Source organism: Quercus lobata, chromosome 4, assembly GCF_001633185.2.
Source record: "Quercus lobata isolate SW786 chromosome 4, ValleyOak3.0 Primary Assembly, whole genome shotgun sequence".
In the NCBI taxonomy this organism is placed as follows: Eukaryota; Viridiplantae; Streptophyta; class Magnoliopsida; order Fagales; family Fagaceae; genus Quercus; species Quercus lobata.
The window spans coordinates 91,857,282-91,874,949 of NC_044907.1; the positions used below are offsets into that span (position 1 = coordinate 91,857,282).

The following is a 17,668-nucleotide window of genomic DNA, read 5'->3' on the forward strand; positions in this document are numbered from 1 at the left end:
CCTGGGGCTTTAAAGGGCTTTAGGGAGAAGATGGCACTCTTAATTTCTAAGGAGGAGACATCAGAGGAGAGAAGGGAGGATTCCTCTTTAGAAAGCGCAATAGCCCAGTCTATTTCAAAGTCAGAATGAGTAACAGAGGCAGTGTGTTGGGATTTATAAAGCTCTTGGAATCCTTTAAGAATGTGCTTAATCACTTATTGCTCATTGGTCAGCCAATCACTAAGGGGGTTTTTCATGAGATCAATTCTATTGTACCTCCTGCGAGTGATGGTTTTTATGTGAAAGAAGGCTGTGTTCCGATCCCCATGAGTTTGCCAATCTAGGTGGGATTTAAATGCCTAAAAATCCTCTTCATGGTCTAAGATTTCTGTATATTCCTGTGATAGTTCTCGGTCAAGAGAAAGAAGAAAAGTAGATGGTCTAGTTGCAATAGCTTTTTGTACCCCATTAAGCCGAGCCAATATTTTCTTCTTTCTAACAAAGAGGTTGCCAAAGACCTCTTTATTCCATGTAATGGCAAGGGTGGTGAAAGAGGAGACGGCTTGGTCGAGGGAAGAAGCTTGATCCCAAGCCTTTTCAACAATGGTAGGAAAGCCTGGATGGGAGAGCCACATTTTTTTCTAATCTGAAGGGTCGTTGTAGCTTGTTGTGATCCATTCTAGATAAGCTTAGAAGAAGTGGGCAATGATCAGAGCTAAGCCTGGGGAGGTGGGTTACATTTGCTTCAGGGTAAGCAATAGTCCAAGAAGGGTTAGCCCAGCATCAATCAATTCTAGTTTGGATAAGCCCATTGACATCCCTACAGTTGGTCCAAGTGAAGATGGGCCTAGAAAACCCGAGGTCAATCATGTTGCAAAAACTTATGCAATCACTGTAGGTTATGGCTCTGGCCATGTTAACTCTATTGCCTCCCAATTTTTCAGAATCATTAAGGAAATCATTAAAGTCTCCCATTATGGCCCAAGGAAGATTATGGAGAACAGAAATAGAGCATAAATTTTCCCAAAGAATTTTACTCTCAGCAACCGTAGGGCTGCCATAAACAGAAGAGAGGAGCCAAGGAGGGTCAGAATTGTTTACCTTAACTATGGCATGAATCTCCTATTTAGTGGCCGCAAGGACTTCAAGATCAACCATGTCTTTACACCATAGGAGCCAAGTACCCCCAGCATATCCAATAGAATCAGTAGTATGGATACCATCATAAGGAAGGGTTCGAAGGATCTCTCTAGCTCTGGATCCACTAATACAGGTTTCAGTAACAACCACAATACCAGGAGCATGAAACTTGGTTAGATCACAAATAGAGCTTCTAAAGGAGGGTTTCATGGCCCCCCTACAATTCCAGACTAAAATATTCATTTTGGGAGATAGGTGGGGTTCAAAAGACTCACATTCTATGGCAAAAGCCCTCCTGGAGGTCATCCAATTCCATCCACCTGTCGTAAGTTCTCCCCGTCCACATGGGTTTCCAGCATCAGAGTGATAGCATGCTCTAGAAGGTTCAGTTGAATTTGCTTGGTCAGGGTGCCTATGGTGAAGCTCGCTGTTGCAATCAATGTTTGCATTAGTTTCAGTTGAGGTAGAATTCCCTGAATTAGTACTCCCGTTGACTCCCCCGTCAAGAATTTCCTTTGACATATCTCTAGTGGCACTATCTCTCTCTCCATTAGATCTAGCGATGCTTCGGAGAGGTTGTTCTCCAAGAGACATTTTGAGTTGTTGGAGGTCCTCAGACCTAAGGGCAGGAGTGGCGGCTTGTCCAGTGTGAATCTCCACCATGGATTGGGCGTGTAATGCCATGTCGGATCGGTCAGAGGAAGGCACCCATCTTGCATGCTCTTCTCTATTAGTGGAAAGATGAAGCTCTAAGCTTCCAGTAGCTCTTTGCTTGTACATCCGTAGATCATCAGTGGGTCCCATCTTATATTGTTGATCATGGAGTCCCCCAGCTCTACAACTTTGTTCTTGTGCCATATGGCCCACGGCATTCTGAGGGTAAGGTTCAGATGGGTAGGAAGTAGAGAGTTGGTTTGTGGTAGAGGTAGAAAGAGGGTGCGGTGTGTGTGTTTCTGTTTGAGCTTGAAAGGAGAAAGGTGTATTAGAGCACCCAGCTGAATCAAGGTTATTAGGAGAATAAGGCAGAATTTGCATGGGCCATTGGGGAGAGCTTGCAACACGTGACCTTGTTTGCTTTTCATTGTAGCGTTTGGGTTGGGCCGTGGGGGCATTAGAAGAGCTAGTGGGCTTTGAATTAGGCTTAATGGTCAGCTTTTGAATGTGGCTAGTTGAAGTAACTAGCTTCCTTTTACCTTTAGTATCACTTGGTTCCTATCCGTTTACTTTATGGGGTTGTGGGATGGAATGCATGGTTATGAAACCCGGATCGAACCGTACGGTCCGACCGGGAAAACCTCAAACATCTCATTTTTGCGGTTTTTTTAGCCTCAAGAACCGTTCTACAGGACAAAAGCAGGTACCCGTGTGAACCGCGGTCAGACCTCACGGTTCTGAGAACTGTGATCAAACCGCTTCTCACGGTTCCCTGCTTTCCTTTGAATCTGCAGCTTAAAAAAAAAAAAAACAGAAAAACAGAAGAAAAAGAAACACAACTGCTGGAACTACATCATGTCTTCATAAACACTGCCACTGCCATCTCCAGAGAAACACAACATGTCTTTATGTTTCTTTTTCTTCTCTCTTCAAAGTACATCACGCAGCTCCCTCTCTTCAAAAATTCTTCTCTTGGGCGAATCAAGCTTTAAATTCCGGCTTTGTTCTGTAATGTGTGTGTGACAAGGTGAGAGTATAAGAGAAAGAGAATGAGACAGAGAGGGCTAGAGATGAAGAAAGAAAAATAAAAGTAGAAAGGACGCTATGGACAGTGGAGGAAGAGTCTAGAAAAATAAAACCATGATGAGACTTGAGAGGAGTGGGTCAGTGGGGATGGGAATACATGTGTGGATGAAAAAAAACAAGAGAAAAAAAAGAAAAGAAAAGGAAAAGAAACATATGGACGGAAAGAAAGTAAAAAGAATAAAAAATCACAATTAAATGGTACTATAATATTTTCACAATATTTCACAATAAATCTTAAGTAATATATTGTTATTAGTTAATATTGATGAGTAAAAAAATAATTTTAATGATGGATTTAAATTAGAACCAGTAACAAATTTTTACATAAATTTTATTATGAAAGTATTGCTAAAAATGTTGTAGACTTCTTCACTACTTTCGGAGACTTCTTTGTTGCTGCGTGCTTACTTCAGTTATTTGCTGTCACAATATAATACTTGCCTGCTGTCAGGTACTTCTTCTTGGGTTTTATTATTTATTTAACTTTAACAATAAATGCATGGAGTCAGATCTAGCTTTTGATTTTTTTTTTTCCTTAATTCATGATAAATGGTGAACAGTGACTATTCAAATGGGCTTGGAAAAAAAAAAAAAGATCCACAGTCAAATGAGCTTGGTCATGAGTAAATAAACTAATTTGCCTCTTAACTATTTTATTGGGTTTCATAAAATAAAAATTATTGGGTACTAAAGTATGCTTTGTCATGACTTAAAAATAATTTAGAAACTCAATAGCTATTTATGTTTTTTTAGAATTTAATAATTTTTATTTGTATTATGAAAGTTATGTTATAAAAAATACTATCTATATTTGTTTTGGACTATTTTAGTTAATTTTTCTATTTTTTTATTAATTTAATGTTTTATATATATTTAAAATAATTATTAAATTAATTATGATGTCATCACGGTTCGACCTCAGTTTGACCTCAAAAACCTTGAACCTCTCCTTTTTACGGTTCAATGAACGGTTCGAGTCTAAAAACCTTGATGGAATGATGGATGGGACCTTGTCGTGTGAAGGAAGCATTAGGCCTAGGTTTTCCAGTAGGCTTTTTCCAAGCCACCAGAAGCCACGGTCCAAAGGAGTCAGGCTTATCAGCAGGTGGCGAAGACCCAATGGGGGATGGTTCAGAGCTATGCGTGGCTGGGGTCGGTGAGGCATTGCATGGGCTTGAGTTGTCTGACCTTTGTTGCTCTTGGCTGACAGCTTGTTGGGTTTCTCTTATAGTATACTGGCAGTGCTCTTTCTTATGGCCTAAACGACCACATGAAAAACAGAGTGAGTGAATACCTTCATAAGTTACTTGTTGCTTGAACTTTCCGATGAGGATATTCTTGATTAGGGGCCTGTCGAGACAAACCTAGACACACAACTGAGCAAAGCGGCTTCTAGAGTTCGTGGCAGTGTGCCCATCAATTCTAAGAACTGGTCCCATTTTTGAGCCGATTTTTTTGAGTATTTCAGGTTAATAGAATTCAATAGGCAGTTGGGGAAGACGTATCCAAATGGCAACCTGAGAAAAGTTAGCTTCAGTAGCTTGAAACTCAGGTTCCCAGGATTTTATGGCTAGGAAGTGCTGCCCTATAAACCAGGGACCATTTTTCAGAACGTGATCCAAGTCGTCATTGGACTCAAAATGAGCAAGGAAATAATCATGGCCAAGGTCAAAAAGGTCCAGCCCGTTTGATGGTTTCCATAGCTCACGGACTCGTTGGGATAGGAATTGGTAGCCCACTGTTCTTCCAAATGTCTTAACAATGAGAGCTTTGGACCATTGGGATTGGATACCGAGTTTTTCTTCCTTTGAGAGGGCAAGGGCCACCGTTCCTTCTTCGAGATCACTCTCTTCGACGTCAGAATCGGCATCTTCCTGCATTGAGTCTACAAGACTGAAGGCACTTTTATAGGCACCAGGGAGCTGGCCTACAAGTTTCTCCTTATAGCTGAGGTTTTGGTTTGGAGGTGAAGGATCATGTCCTTCCTTAATCTTCTTAGTGCTTCGGTGGAGGGCGTCTTCTTCTTCATTGGAAAGAGAGAAGGCTTGAGAGCTTTTTGACTGCATGAGCGTTGTCTTAACAATGACTACATGCGTCTAGAGAACTCTTGAAAAGATGCTATAATTAAGCGAGCTTTGGGGCTGAGGCGTATGGCTAAGATTAAAACATGGATCCGTGAATGATGTTCATGAGGCGTTGCATGTGTGAGCTTGGCAACATTTACAAACACATGTGAGTCCCATATCCGGATACCCCATGTTACAAGGAAGCAATTTGATTGATCACCCATTCCCTCTCCGGTTGGAATCAGGGAAAATTTATCCTAACAAATCTGCATTATTACCACTTTGCATAATATGTATTTAAGATAACAAGCCTTGAGACTCATAATTCAACAGATGGACAAACATTTCTCCCTTTTTGGGTGCAAACCAAACGAAGCTCCTGGAATGCATTTGGAGGGGTTTATTTTCATTAGCTTATAATATTTAAAAAACAATCAATATAAAAGAACTATTATACTTTAAAAATTAGTGGCAGCTCCAAGAAATTTTTTCAAGGTGATCATTAAGAAACTTAAATTATACAAAATCTAATAAAAAGAGAATTTCATATATTGAAAAATAAAACACACATCAAATACATAAAGTCTTACAATTTCTTTCTACAAATGTTCTTATTTTGAAATTGTTGCAATCAATGCTCCAAGCTACATCTCTTTCAAAATTTTAGTCAAATAGAATTTTTCTTGGGCCATTTTTTTTGGTTTGTAAGGACATAATATATTAATAAGGGAACAAAAATATAAGAACAAAGTTTGACTACAAACTTAGTTGTAACCTAAGGTTATCACTAAAAAAATTAACGTAGCTATATATTTTGAAAATCTAACTGTTGAATTGCATATTCATTATATTCTTAAAATATATGTCAAATTTTATGCCAATCGGAGGTTATTTGCTATTTGATTCATAAGCTTATTTTTTATGTATAATTTTAAACTACAAAAAATCAACATTTTAAACATTTGATTGATAATATAGCTATTGATTTTTTATCTTCTTGAAATTTTGCAAGTATGAAGGATATAAGAAGAAAACATAACCGAATAGTGGATTTGTCGAAATTCACATTTAATAAAAAAAATATTGAGTGGAATTTTAGCATTAGTCTGCAAGATTATCAAAATAAAATAAAATAAAATAAAAAATTGTTACCAAACTTTGTCTAAAATTTATGACTACCCTCAACTCATTGGGGAGCCATCACTGTTAAAAATTTGGGCTTAAAAAAACTATAAATAAAGAGAAACTAAACTAATATTTTTTTGGATAGGTAAGTAGAAAATAAACTAAAACAAATAGACAAACTAAATATACACGGTTAGGTTTTTGAACTAAAGTGTTGTCTGGGGAATGTATGTAATTGATGATTAAGTGAGTGTCTCACATAGACATTACCTTTTTTTTTCTTTTTTTCTTTTTTGCCTACATCTCTTTTCATTTTTAAAGATCTCTCCTTGAAACAATGTAAAAGATGTAATTTCCTTAATTCATTCATTCATGGAAAAGGTAATAAACAAACATATCAGGAAGTACTACTTGATCAAGTCCTTAATTACTCCCTTCCTAACCTTTCATACTATAGGTCTGTTTGGATACAACTTATTTTTACTGAAACTGAAAACTAAAAATTGAAAACTGAAAACACTGTAACAAAATAATTTTTAAATGTGTGAATAGTACTGTGGGACCCATTTTTAATTAAAGTTAGAGTAAAAAAAGATGTTTGTGGGTCCCGTAAACAGTACACGGGACCCACAAACAGTGCCATTTTAGGCCAATATGTGGATGTCCAAGTGCTAGTGGGTCCCGTGCACAGTGCACGGGACCCACTGGCAGGTTTGTCCCCCATGTGAAACCAACTTCAAGTAAAAAAAAAAAAAAGAAAAAAAAAAAGAGAAATCGTGAAGGAGAAAAACGCAGACGTAAATAAGTGCAATCCAAACCGCACCTATATCTATTGCACTGTTTATTAACTTAAATGCATACCTGTGCAATTGGTTTTTCTTTGCCCTTTATGCAGTTTTTTTTTCTTTTTTTTAGTTTCAAGTTTCAACTGTTTCAGTATTTGTTTATTTCTTGATAAGTCTCATAGTAAAAAAATTTATGTGCATTGCACATGTTCTATCAATAAATCATAAGAAATTTTCATAAAAAAAACATCATAAAAAATGAGTCTCTTTTCAAATTCATAGAATCCATTTCTCACACGTTAAAAATTCAAGGAAGTTAATTTAAATGTATAGGAGTCCATTATATTTGGAGTGAGATCGATGTACCAAATACTTGGTACGTGCCAATTGAGTTGTCGCAAATGAACGTATACAGCTGAGCGATGATAAAGAGTTTGACTTCGTATTGAGTCTGACAGTCTCAATTAAAAAGTCCTGGTTGCCTAAAAAATAACGAGGGGAATAAAAAAAAAAAATTGAAGATAAGGTGTGGGATTTTCCACCAATGAGAGGACAAGGACAAAATAATAGCTTTGCCACTCCTGTCCAAAACTACTACAAAAGAAACCGGGAACATTCACAAGCGCACCTGTTTCTTTCTTGTGTTGGTCAATCCAACTTTACTTTCATTCTCCATTAGCTATGGCTGATACACTACTCATTGATCTCTTCAAGCAATTGGGTTCAATCGCTGTTCAGCTTGCTAAGCAAGAGATCAACTTGCTAGTTGCCGTTGATGAAGAAGTCCAAAAGCTTCAAGGCAAGCTCGGAATGATCAAGGCAATGCTGGACGATGCTGAGGAAAGACATGCAGTGAAGCGGCGAACGGAGAAGCTTTGGTTAGAGCAGCTCCAAAACCAGTACTACGTGATGGATGACATCTTGGACACCTGGAACACTGCAAGGATCAGAGCAGAGATTGAGAAAGAAGAAGGAAAACCAGCTGATACTAACGCTCCTGCTGTTGTCAAGAAGAAGGTATGCTCCTTCGTCCCATCTCCATCATGTTGTTTTAACCTTCCTCTGCGTCATGATGTTGGTCACATGATAAGAAAATTGAATGAAAAGTTAGATATGGTTTTCAAAGACAAAGCAACCTATGGGATAGACTTTAATAGGCAACCTGATGTAGTTGAGAGACCAACAACTACGTCCTTTGTGGATGTGTCCCAAATAATTGGCCGTGATATTTATAGGGATGATCTACTAAAAAACCTGTTATGTGTGGGTAGTCAAGAAGAAACAAATTCTTATCGTGTCATTTCCTTAGTGGGTTTGGGCGGTATTGGAAAAACAACTCTTGCCCAATTAGCCTACAATCATCCTGATGTGCAAGCCCATTTTCAAAAAAGAATGTGGATTTGTGTTTCTGATCCATTCGATCAGTGCAATGTTGCCAAAGCAATCATTAAGGAGGTTGACCCTGATCATGGACCCCTCAATGATACTAATTTGCAAACTCTCTTGTGTAAAATTCAAGATTTGATTAAGGACAAGAAATATTTTCTTGTCTTAGATGATGTGTGGACTGAAGACTCTAAAAAATGGGAGCCTTTTAAAGTTGCTCTAAAAAATGTTCATGGTAGTAGAATTCTAGTAACCACACGTAAACAAAGAGCTGCAGAGGTGATGGGGAGTGTCCTCACGATAAATTTGGAGCTATTGTCTAATGAAGACTGCTGGTCAATTTTCAGTAAAGAAGCATTTTCTAATAAGGAGCAACCTAAGTATCTAGAAGATCTTGGTAGAAAACTAGCAATTAAGTGTAAAGGCTTACCGCTAGCTGCAAAGCTTCTAGGTAGCCTCATGCAGATAAACAAAAGTAGAGAACAATGGAATAAGATTTTGGATAGCAATTTGTGGGAAGTGGAAGATATTGAAAATATTGAAAAAAGCATTTTGGCACCATTGCTTTTGAGTTATTATGAACTAACCCCAACAATGAGACGTTGTTTCTCATTTTGTTCAGTCTTTGCGAAAGATTATTTCTTTCATAAAGATGAATTGGTCCTCCACTGGATGGCACAAGGATATGTTGAGTCAAAGACAAATATGGAGATGGAAGACATAGCAGAAGCATACTTTGAAAAATTGGCCATGCTCTCTTTCTTCCAAGATTTCGAGAGAGATGAAGATGGTGATGGCAAGATAATAGGTTGCAAAATGCATGATATAGTGCATGACTTTGCTCAATTAATGACAAAAACTGAAACCTTCGAAACTAATGGTGATAAGGAGATAGATTGTCAAAGTGCACATCATTTACATTTAAAAATTTCAAAAGAAATGCAATGTCTTGAATCCATCTATCGTGCAAAAAATCTACGCACTCTCTATCTTCTTTCACGGGAAAAGGATTATGAGTTTGAGATGCTCCTATCACACTCATTCCATCATTTTAAATGTTTACGGACATTAATTTTTGGATTGTCCAATTAAGAAACTTCCAGATGCCGTGGAAAATTTGATACATTTAAGGTGTCTATTTATATCTGAGCATGTTAAAATAGAAGAAATGCCTGAAACCTTTTGCAATCTATGTAATTTAAAAACTTTGAAAATCGAGAATCATCGTTATTTCAAGAAATTACCACAAGGGATGAGTAAACAAATTCATTTAAGACATCTTATTCTATTTAATCGTTTTTTTCTTAATGATCCTTTTTATTGGATCGATGTGGTATTTCCAAAAGGGATTGGGAAATTAATTGGTCTTAGAACATTAAGTGATTTCAACATAGGTGATAAGAATGATAGAGAAGGATGTAAACTTGGAGAGTTAAAAAATTTGAATCAACTTCGAGGGACTCTTAAAATATGTGGGATGGAAAATGTGGTAAATGTGGATGAGGCTCATAACGCACAATTGAAAGATAAAATACATCTCCGTGGATTGGTGCTAATGTTTAAAAGACTAGCTTTCCACGAACGTGAAGAAAGAATGGAGAATGACGTAAGAGTATTGACTGCCTTAGAGCTACCACCAAACTTGCAACGTTTAAAAATTACGGGCCACGAGGGCAACACAATTTATCCTAATTTGCCTACTTTGGGGCAGTTGCCATTCCTTGAAGTATTAAATATAGGAGGGCTTGATAATGTGAAGAAGGTGGGAGATGAATTTCTGGGAATAGAAGATTCCAAAAACAAGAAAGACTACCGCATCATATTCCCAAACCTGAAATCTCTCCAATTTTCGGTGATGGGGAACTGGGAAGAATGGATTGGGATGTGAGAAGAAGAAGAAGAAAATGATAATGGTATTGTTACAAATCCGATTATAATAAATATAATGCCACGTCTTCAATCCTTGGAAATTATTTTCTGCAACAAGCTAAAGTCTCTGCCAAACTACTTGCTTACTGCTCCATTATTGAAGAATTTGAATATTTCTGGTTCACGGCTTCTTGAAGAACGTTACCTAAGAGAGACCGGAGAGAACTGGCGCAAGATTTCTCATATCTCTAACATCAAGTTGGATGGGATGTGGGTGCAAAGAGACGGTGAACCCCAATCTGATTCAAAGGTAACCCTGCTTCCTTTCTTCTTCTTCCTTTATTTTATTTTTTAATTCCAAATATATCAATTAAATATAAATATATGGATCGGATTGTGAAAACAGTCCGGAAGTTTAGTTTACTCCAACCCTCCTCCACTCAATGCCAACTTCTACGCATGCATTTTTTATTTATTTATTAAATATATCAATTTAATATATAAATATATGGGTTTTGATTAAATTTTATATTTCTTGTTAATTTTTTAGTTTAATATTATATGGGTTCGTTGTGGGTTTTGTCGATTTTCGGTATTTTAAACTAAATCTAACAGAACTCGTTACTCATATGTTTTTCTTTTCGACATGCATGTAGATCTCAAAGGACTGGGAGTTGCTGATGATGTAGGGAAGGTTTTGATGGAGTATGGGAGTGGGACTTGCCCATTACAAGCCTGCCCTGTATTGAGCAGCAAGCAGACTGTTTGAACTAGTCTAAAAAGGTTAAGAAAAGATGTGTTGGCCAAGGATGAAGCAGAAAGTCAGAAACCTCTTTGGCTATTAATGGTACTATAAAGTTTGTTCTTAAGTATTTAAATCTTTCAGTTGTAACTTCTTCCACCGTTCTCTTTGGCATTGTATACTTATAAGTTATTCCACAGTTTTATTTGGCCTCATATACTTATAAGTTATATTGAACAAATGTCAAGAATCCTTAATTGACCATCATTCGTCAGTCTAGGGTGTTACATGGGGCACAACCATCTGGCAGCTAAGAATCTAGTCAATTAGATTTCTCATTAATTGTCTTATATCTTTCCAGCACATTTTTCTTCCATTAATATGTGCGAACTTAAATTAGCTTCACCTAAATCTTGTGGCTAAATTAAATTCATGCTGGATTTATAGCATTTTATGCTAATTTTGATTAGGACTTGTGCCTGAAGGAGAGTGGAGGATTTGGAAATAAGCTACTGTAGGATGTGAGTCTGTATATCTCAAAAATCAAGGTATGGATGTTAGGGTGTATTCTCTCACTTCGGTGCTAAATGAGTTGTTTGTCATGCCTGGCAATTGTGAGTGATCACCTTCAAAAGTTAGTAGAGGAAGAACTTGAAGAGCAATATTTGTGTAGTAACTAATTCAACTTTAAGGCTTGGCTTTGCAGTTGGCATTATGCAATGCCTGTAAGTACTAATTTCTAATCTTTTCATGTTTGGTCATCAGTGACTGGTTATCGGGTTTATCATTATAGGGACAGGTTGTGGTTTCAAATGTAACAGAAAATTTTGTTTTTACAAGTGCGTGCTTTTGTTAAATTTCAATTTTCTGATCATTAATCACCTAAGTTAATATTGCAGGTGAAGGAAGTGCTGGAGTGTTAATAATGTTCGATCAGCCAGCGGTATATGAATGCTTTTGTTCATCATCCCTTGGTGATTCTCCTAACAGCTCTGGAGGCTTTTAGCTATATTGTGGCATGTGAAATGACAATATCAATTGGTGCATCTGGTGCACTTTTTGTACTATTGGGAGCCATGGTTTGTAAGCTTTTCACTAATTGGACAATCTATGCAAAGAAGGTAGCATTTTTGTTTTGCTCTTTATTGCCTAGTAACAATGACAGTCCGATACTCAAAGCTAAGGTTTTATCAGATTAACCTTCATGGGCAAAACAATTTATGCTAATTGGATGATGCCGTGTACCACATTGAAAACGCTTCAACTTATTATGTGCAAAAATTTAGAGCATTTGCCTTCTTTGGGGCAGTTGCCATTCCTTGAAGTATTGAGCATATCGCTCTTTAATTTGAATAGGGTGGGAGATGAATTTCTGGGAATAGAAGATTCCAAAAACAAGGACCATGACATCGTATTCCCAAACCTGAAATCTCTCCAATTTGTGTATTTGAGAAACTGGGAAGAATGGATTGGGATGGGAGGAATAGGAGAAGAAGAAGAAGAAAATGATAATGGTATTGTTACAATTCCGATAATAATAAAAATAATGCCACGTCTTCAGTCCTTGAAAATTTTTTACTGCTACAATCTAAAGCTTCTGCCAGACTACTTGTGTACTGCTCCATTATTGAAGGAATTGGAGATTTTTGGATCCCTACTTCTTGAAGAAAGTTACAAAACAGGGACGGGAGAGAACTGGCCCAGGATTTCTCACATCCCAAACATCATATTGGGTTGGGTGTATGTGCAAATAGACGGTGAACCCCAGAATTGATTCAGACAGTCATTCAGAGGTAACTCTCCTACCTTTCTTCCTTCTTCTTTTATTTTATTTTTGCATTACAAATATATCAATTAAATATAAATATATGGATTGGATTGTGAAAAAAGTCTTGAAGATTAGTTTACTCCAACTCTCCTTCACTCGATGCCAACTTCTACGCATGCATTTTTTTATTTATTAAATATATCAATTTAATATATAAATATATGGGTTTTGATTAAATTTTATATTTCTTGTTCATTTTTTGGTTTAATATTATGTGGGTTGTTGTGGGTTTTGTTGATTTTCGGTATTTTAAATTAAATCTAACATAACTCGTTACTCATATACTTTTCTTTTGGACATGCATGTAGACTGATGATAGTCAACACAATGAATTTGGACTAGAAATCAATGACAAAGATGATGTAGAAGAAGTTAATGAGGAAGTTGGGGCTGACTCAGCTGAGTTTGTGTGGATGAACAAGTGGAAGTAGGCAATGATGATGGAGATCTGTGAAGTAGACAGTACATATTATGAGATTGGATAATAATAGCAAGGTGTTGAAGTGGACAAAATTTTTTAAGACCGCAAAGGAGGAGGTAAGTAATAATTATAGAGTCATTCAGCAAAAAAGAAAAAAGAAAAATACTAATGATGTAGTTGTTAAAACTATAGTAACATTTATTGATTGGTTTTATTGAATTTTTGTGTGCGCGTGTGTGATCGTGCTTTACCCACTCATAAAATTTGTTTGAATGATGATGGTGAGAGAGAAGAAGGATATCAAGCCTCTGTTATAAATCACATACACACTCCCACCCAACATTCTATCTCCTATGCCCATTATTTGCAAATCTAAAATACATTTTCTTCTTTCAAGGTAATCTCCACAAACTGAATTTTATTTGGTTGTGACCCTTTCTGGTCTAATATGTTATTTGTTTTGAATAAGTCCTTTGATTTTCAGGCATGTAATTCCACATTAACTAGTAACCAGTAAGTGTTATGACTATATTTGATTCTTCTTATTCATTTATGTTTTAATATTATATCAATATGGGTCCGGTGAGTTTTATTGATTTTGGTTGTTAGACTTAATTTGACATAACTCATTATATTATGTTCTTTTGGTCATGTAGCTGGAGGATGACAGAAATTGAGGACTTGGTTTTTTGAATAATCACTATGAGAGAGAGGAGGAATTTAAAAGCCTCTTTTGTGGATGTTTGAGGGTGGCTTTGGCTCACTCTTTTGTTTCATTTCTTCACTCTTGCCTCTGAATCAAAACAAATAAACCCTCACTCCCACCATCTCCATTTCCACACTCTTCGGGTTTGTGTTTTTTACTTATTCCAGATCCTCTTGTTGTAATTGATCTGATCCTAATTTCAAGTCCATGTTTTCATCACACCCAGCATATTACTTGATCATGGCAGTGAAGTGAAATTAAATGGTGGAAGAGCTTGGCATAAAGATATCTTCATATATTAATGACAACATCCAATCCCTCCAATACTGTTTCTGTTGCAGTTGAAAAATATGTAAATGATTGAATCTTAAACCCATTCAAACGTGGTGAATTTTTGAATCTTAGTAGTTGTCAATTCAATTTTTTTAATGAAAACTAGGACATACAAGTGAGGTGAATGTTGATTCTTTTTTAATTAATCTCATATTCTTGTGATAACGTTTGACTAGTTTTGATGAAATTTCTCGGTTTGGTTGGTAAAACAAAGTGCTTATTTTCACATATGAGTGAATAGAGTGAACAACCCAAATTTTTTCAGCAAAATAATCCTATCACTGTTTCTTTGTGCCTAACTGCAATGAAATTTTGAGATTTTTTATAACACCTTGTTAGAACTCAAATTCTATAACACTTAATGCCCTGCTAGTTTATAATATCTTTAGCACTACAAGGGGATGATAAATATTTTACCAGAGAAGATGTTGCACTTGTAGGGAAGGTTTTGATGGAGTATGCAAGTGTGATTTTTCTGGGTTGGTGATTTGCCCATTACAAGCCAGCCTACCCATTGAGCAGCAAGCAGACTGTTTGAACCTTGTCCAAAAAGGTTGAAAAGAGATGTGTTGGCCAAGGATGAAGCAGAAAGTAAGAAACCCAATTGGCTATTAATGGTACTATAAAGTTAGTTCTTTAATATTAAATCTTTCAATTGTAACATCTTTCATTGCTCTCTATGGCCTTGTATACTTATATGTTATATCTGAACAAATGTCAGGACTCCGTAAATGACCACCATTGGTCAATCCAGGGTGCTACATGGGGCACAACCATCTGGCAGTTCAGAACCTAGTCAATTAATATTCTCATTAATGGTCTTATATCTTTCCGACACATTTCTCTTCCATTAATAAGTCTTAATCAAATCAGCCAATTTATAAAGAGAAGTTAAATTATCTTCACCTAAATCAAGATTGATAGCATTGTATGCTAATTGTGATAAGGACTTGTGCTTGATTCCCGTGTCATCCTTTTACCTTGAAAGAGATGGTCTAGAATTTGGAAATAAGCTACTTGAGGATGTGAGTCTATATCTCAAAAATCAAGATATGGATTCTAGGGCGTATTCTCTTGCTTCAGTGTTAAATGTGTTGTTTGTCAAGCCTAGCAATTGTGAGTAGATCACCTTTGAAAGTTAGTAGAGAACTTGAAGAGGAGTATTTGTGTGGTAACTAATTCAACTTTAAGGCCAAACTTTGCAGTTGGCATTATGCATAACCTTTCTAATCTTTTCATATTTGATCATCAATGACTGGTTATAAGGTTTATCATTATAGGGACAGGTTATGGTTTCAAATGCGATAGAAACATTTGTTTTTACAAGTGCTTGCTTTTGTTAAATTTCAATTTTCTGATCATTAATCACCTAAGTTAATATTGCAGGTGAAAGAAGTGCTAGAGTGTTAATAATGCTCAATCAGCCGGTGGTCTATGAAAGCTTTTATTCATCATCCCTCGGTGATTCTCCTAACAGCTCTGGAGGCTTTTGGCTATATGATGACATGTCAAATTAAAATGTGTATTGCTGCATCTGGTGCACCTTTTGTACTATTGGGAGCCATGGTTTCTAAGCTTTTCACTAATCGGACAATCTATGCAAATAAGGTAACATTTCTTTTTGCTCTTTATGTCTTTGGCTAGTAACAGTGACAGTCCGAGACTCAAAGCTAAGGTCTTATCAGATTAACCTAAACTTATATACTCTTAATTTGTGAGAATAGGTCTTGACTCCTATATGTAGTGTGCAGCACTTGTAACGCTCATGCTCATTATAGCCATAAATTTGCCCCTCGGATTTCTACCTCATGTGGACAATTCAGCTCAAATTGAAGGATTCCAGTCAGGATTTCCCCTTGGCTTGGATATGTAAGCCACAAATAAATTCCTCCAAGATATGAAATGAAGCAGAAATCCAAGCACAAGTGCTATCAATACCTTTTATAGCATTACTGCTTTACTCCTCTAAATTCTTGGGTAATTAACTTGAACTTTCTCTGCATTCTCAACTTCTAGTTTAAGTATCTACCATGGAAATGTGATCCAACCTTGACTAAGCTTATTCTTTTCTTTTGTTTTATCTACCCAGAAGAAATTGGCAGATATGCATATGGATGTATTGAGCTATTTAATGGTCAGAAGCCATATTGCTGTATATTCTGCCTTTCTAGAGCATCAATCAGTTGAATGATTATGTCAGTCTATTTGCCTATTCTTCAAGCTTTGCAAGTATAACAAAACTACTCTTGTATGGATGCGCACTGTGACAAAGGATCTTGGCAGTTTACACCTCCCATTGTCGGCTTTTGAAGCTAGCCAGCTTGCAGATTGTGCAGCCACTTCTTTTATGCTCATCACTTGGGTACCTAAGCAAGAGATTTGGAAACTAAGAAATCATAAAGTGCATAATAGAGGTTCTGTCGGTATTCTGATGGCAGGCAAGCATATTCAAGCCTAATCTATGGAGTTTCAGTCCTTAATGTCTGTTGAGAACAGTAAAGTAACAAGCTTAGCCCACTTGTCCTGGGAATCTCCTTGAGTGATCAAGATCGATATTGATGCAGCAGTCTCAGACTCAGTCACCACCTTGGCTGTCTTGGCTCGAGACTCTGATGGTAAGGTTATGAAGGTTTGAACTAAATTGCATGGAAGTGCTCCCCTCTCCAAGCTGAAGCGCTGTTCAGATTGCTACTAGCAAGCTACAGAGCTGTCATTTTTTAGGGTGACTCTAAAGTTTGTTTTGAGCCCTTAATTTCCAGAGACCTCCCATCTGATTGATCCATAAGTAACATCATTTGTAATATTATTAGTATCTCCGAGTCTTGTCTTTGTTTTAGTTTTCGTTGGGTTATGCAGGTATGCAACTTTGTGGCTCATACAGCAGCAAAGCTTGCTATATGCTCCAACATGTCTTTTTATTTCAATAACGATAATCTGCCTGTAGAACTTGTTTCTGCTTGTAAGGTAGACTATCCTCTTGTTTCCCTTGTTTAATGTTAAGAGAAGATTATCAAAAAAAAAAAAAAAAAAGTCCTGGGTACCTAAACATTAGTATTGCACAACTGCATTGTACAAAGCGAAGTACTGAAGTGGTAAACACAATCAAAATATATAAAGGAAAATCCAATTAGGGATTGTACATTTTATTTACATTTTTTATGCCTTTATCATAGTACTCATTTGCATCATTTTCATTCCTAAGATCCATTGTATTTCTACAAAACTTAATGCAAGACAAGCTGTGACATTGATCTACAGCTGTATATGTAAGCACACCCTGAACGTGTGTTAATGGTCTCTTTTAGATTTCTACAACCTATTGCTTCCATGCTCTAGAAACCTTAAGATCCTAAATATTTTCAATCTGATTGCTAAGTAGGGAATAATACACATTTTATAGCTCATTCAGAGTCCACACAACACAGGCTTAATTAATGCAATAATCTTCTAAAATCTTCTAATCAAAAGTAAGAGTTGACATAAGAACATAACCATTAGTAGAGAAAGTTAGTTACAAATGAAACTAATAGTATAGAATATGGTTAAAA

The 17,668-nt window shown here is 36.5% G+C and overlaps 2 protein-coding genes across 8 annotated transcripts; both read left to right on the forward strand.

The window, feature by feature from the left end:
* Positions 1-7,516: 7,516 nt before the first annotated feature.
* Positions 7,517-9,313, forward strand: LOC115986156 (putative disease resistance protein RGA1). Its single transcript, XM_031109010.1, has one exon. It carries the CDS (start codon positions 7,517-7,519, stop codon positions 9,311-9,313), a length of 1,797 nt encoding a protein of 598 aa, XP_030964870.1.
* A 218-nt stretch (positions 9,314-9,531) lies between these two features.
* Positions 9,532-17,150, forward strand: LOC115986407 (putative disease resistance protein RGA4). 7 transcript variants are annotated; one of them, XR_004090716.1, is made up of 6 exons: positions 13,040-13,197; positions 13,738-14,139; positions 14,561-14,711; positions 15,507-15,728; positions 15,845-16,097; positions 16,213-17,150. XR_004090716.1 is itself a non-coding variant. In XM_031109398.1 (3 exons), exons 1-2 carry the CDS (start codon positions 9,699-9,701, stop codon positions 12,604-12,606), a joined length of 705 nt encoding a protein of 234 aa, XP_030965258.1. In that variant the 5' UTR covers positions 9,532-9,698; the 3' UTR covers positions 12,607-12,625; positions 12,969-13,050. The 7 variants fall into 7 exon arrangements, 1 of the variants encoding a protein (XP_030965258.1); XR_004090721.1 differs by having other exon boundaries at positions 15,865-16,097; positions 16,210-17,150; XR_004090717.1 differs by having other exon boundaries at positions 13,738-13,930; positions 16,210-17,150.
* The last annotated feature ends 518 nt before the right edge of the window (positions 17,151-17,668 follow it).